General features: G+C 50.5%; 1 protein-coding gene across 1 annotated transcript; it reads right to left on the reverse strand.

The window, feature by feature from the left end:
* Positions 1 to 649: 649 nt before the first annotated feature.
* On the reverse strand, positions 650 to 2,810 carry her6 (hairy-related 6). Its single transcript, XM_006637643.3, has 4 exons — positions 2,333 to 2,810; positions 2,117 to 2,212; positions 1,830 to 1,917; positions 650 to 1,453 (listed from the first exon to the last, which is right to left on the reverse strand). Exons 1-4 carry the CDS (start codon positions 2,438 to 2,440, stop codon positions 954 to 956), a joined length of 792 nt encoding a protein of 263 aa, XP_006637706.1. The 5' UTR covers positions 2,441 to 2,810; the 3' UTR covers positions 650 to 953.
* Between the last annotated feature and the right edge of the window lie 212 nt (positions 2,811 to 3,022).

Here is a 3,022-nt window from a genome sequence, read left to right on the forward strand (position 1 = left end):
GCAGCTACCCACCTGAATCAAAATACACTCTGCATCTGGCCTATACAGGTATAAAGAGCAAAAGGCTCATGATGAGATAATGATAAGCTTTTTGGACTTTTGCTATTGCACATATCTAAATATGTTGGTAGGTCTGATATTTTTCACACTAATGGAAACGTTCAGGAGACGTTATTAGTCCCTAAAAAATGTGCAGTTGTGGCTCGACTCGTGTGTTCAGGGGTCACGTCGCCGTGTAGTTACAGGCACTGACCGGAGCTCACTTCACTCGCCTTCGGGTTTAGCGAGTTTCTGCGGGGAAGGCGACTGTGCAGTAAAATTTGAGAAGCAGCAATAAATCACCCTACCACTTTCAGGGCGATACTAATTCCAAACGACCTGTTGCTGCGCAGTTTGGGTTTTCCCCAACTTCTAACCGAGGATCTCCAGAAGCAGAATGATTTGAACTCCCTGTACCCTCAAGCATGCCTCACAGACCTTTAAAGGCTTCATCGACATTATGCGGTGACCTACAAGTAAAAAAGGCTTCGGCCATTCCAACTAGTTAGCGGAGCAGCGTTAGGAAGTGGGGAGGTATTTATCATTAAATAAGGATTCTCAAGCTCAGGGCAGCAAAGTGTGCAAAGAGACACAACAACTGCGTTTTAGATCGGTTTTAAAAATTTATTTAGATCTTCCAAAAGGAAGACACGTTCTTAAGAGCATTCAACATATCTTTGGCATCACATAATAAAAAGACACCTCGAATATAAAATGCAGTTCAATAAACTGACTTTACAAAACATTTCAATATGAACTTTCCCTCATATATAATATATACAAATATAGTGCATACTCTTCACTTGAATACACTTTCATACAAAAAATAGGCATCTAAACAAGAAGAAACCAGTTCTTTTGCTATTACGTGTAAAGAACAAAAAAAGTCTTTTCTTTTTTTCGCACAGCGCTTTCTACCATGGTCTCCACACCGAGTCAGCCGTGACCGAAGGCGCGCCCGGGGACACAGCCGGTACCGGCGTGCCGACGTTATTGGCATACACGGGGATAACTGGTCCGTTAGGGGCAAAGGCTGCGTTAGGGATCAAAAAGGCGAACTGTCCATCCGTAGCCGGTACAAGCTGGAAGCCGCCGTACACCTTCGTCGCCTCCGCCGGTAAGCTGCCCGCATGGCCACCCTTGCAAGGCGGGCCGTTCAGGGGCGAGGCGCCGGGGAGCGGGACCAGGGGCTGGCCGAACGCCGGGTGCGGTGGGCCGGCGGGGATCTGCGGCTGCGTGGGGTAGTTCATGGCGTTGATCTGCGACATGCAGCTGGCGAGGTGGCCCAGGAGCCGTGTCCTGACCTCGGTGTTAACCCCTTCGCAGGTGGACAGGAACCGCGTCACCTCGTTCATGCACTCGCTGAACCCTGCGCGGTACTTTCCGAGGACGGTGGGGTCAGTGTTCAAAGCAGCTACAGGAAGAAGGCACAGCCAGCATTAGTCGGGCTCGTCCACCAAGTCAAGAGGCGCGTCGCCAAACCGCGAAACGAGTAGCCGGTGAAGTGTCACAAGTGTCAGAACACCGCCTCAGCCGGAGCATCGGAGATGTTGGCGGAGTTTGAACCCCCCCCCACAAAAAAACACATTTTAATTCTTATCCACCCTCTCTCTCTGCCTCCCGGAACTACCACAAGATGTGTCTATAAATAATTCCAGACCGTGGGAACAGAGCTATGAGCCAAGTCGGTAAAACTGCTGCCGAATACCAGCTAAACCGCAGACGGAAGTCTGGAAGACATCAGCTATGAAATAATTCCAAGGATTAAACGCCGACATAAGGCAACTCACCCGTCATCTGCGCTCGCTGCAGGTTTCGAAGGTGTTTCACCGTCATTTCAAGAATGTCAGCCTTTTCCAGTTTCGAGTGTCTGGAGCTCTGCAAATCAAAAAAGATCAGAATCATTCATTGCTGCTGACCTCCGGCCGAACAGCTTAATAACACATCTCCGCCGCCTGTTCTCGGACGGAACCCGGCACACGGGTTGACTGCGCCGACAGCACTACAGTATGTCCATGCAGGAGAGGGCTGCTGGCTTGTAGCGGTTACGAAAGGGTGAGGAGGACGGAATCCTTACATCTTTCTTGAGTGCGTCCAAGATGAGAGTTTTCAGCTGGCCCAGGCTTTCGTTGATCCTCGCTCTCCTCCTTTTCTCCATAATCGGTTTCGAGGACTAAAAAAAAAAAGGGAGAAAAACGACACGTTGAACCCGGAGGACCCGCACCGTCAGAAGTGACAAGATTGCTGTGCTCGCTAGATACTCGGGTATCGGGGCGGTATGCGTGATAGTTACCTTCCTGTGCTCGGAAGCAGTCTTGGGTTTATCTGGCGTCGTGTTCATGCTCGCCGGGGTGGCCGCCACTGGCGATGAGGATGTTTTCTCCATCATGTCGGCTGGCATCTTCGCTTGGCAAATATCCCACAAACCTTTGGGCCGCTGTCAGAACCTGGTGAATTCCCCCTCCTGTAGTTGCCAGATGTGCTGGGCTTTTTTTTTTGTTATTAAAAAAAACGTTGCTTCTTCGAGTTAAGTTTTATACGTCTTCTTTTAAATACAAAATCCCCCAGTTTTGTTTGTTTTTTTTTCCAGACAGAATCCTCGTCTTGGGTTGGAAAGTACACAAAAAAAATGCTTGTCATACACCTTTATCAATGCGCGGTACCGTTTATCAGAGCGGCAGTGAGGCGCTATAGCTGGCTCTGAGCTTACTGTCAGACTGTCAACGTTGTGAGCGTCCAGCCCAACGTCGTGCAGGTCTTATTTATATCTGAGACTGCACGCGAACGGCTCGTGTGAAACTTCCCAAACTTTCTTTCCCACAGTAACTTTCTACCAATCAGCGTGAGGGACACGCGGCCCGAGGGGAGGACGGCTCGTGGACAGCGCCCCGCCATTGGCTGCGCGGCGCGGGGACGGGCGGCCAATGGCGCGCGGCTGGGCTCAGGCCAACACGGGCCCTGCGCAGTCAATCACCCCGGTTCA

This window comes from Lepisosteus oculatus, chromosome 13, assembly GCF_040954835.1.
Source record: "Lepisosteus oculatus isolate fLepOcu1 chromosome 13, fLepOcu1.hap2, whole genome shotgun sequence".
In the NCBI taxonomy this organism is placed as follows: domain Eukaryota; kingdom Metazoa; phylum Chordata; class Actinopteri; order Semionotiformes; family Lepisosteidae; genus Lepisosteus; species Lepisosteus oculatus.

Excerpts from the sequence above, each read along its gene's own strand:
- her6 (XM_006637643.3), bottom strand. The coding sequence starts at position 2,440 with ATGCCAGCCGACATGATGGAGAAAACATCCTCATCGCCAGTGGCGGCC. Across the intron at positions 2,213-2,332 it reads CTGCTTCCGAGCACAGGAAG|TCCTCGAAACCGATTATGGA; the intron begins GTAACTATCACG and ends TTTTTTTTTTAG. Across the intron at positions 1,918-2,116 it reads TGGACGCACTCAAGAAAGAT|AGCTCCAGACACTCGAAACT; the intron begins GTAAGGATTCCG and ends TTTGATTTGCAG.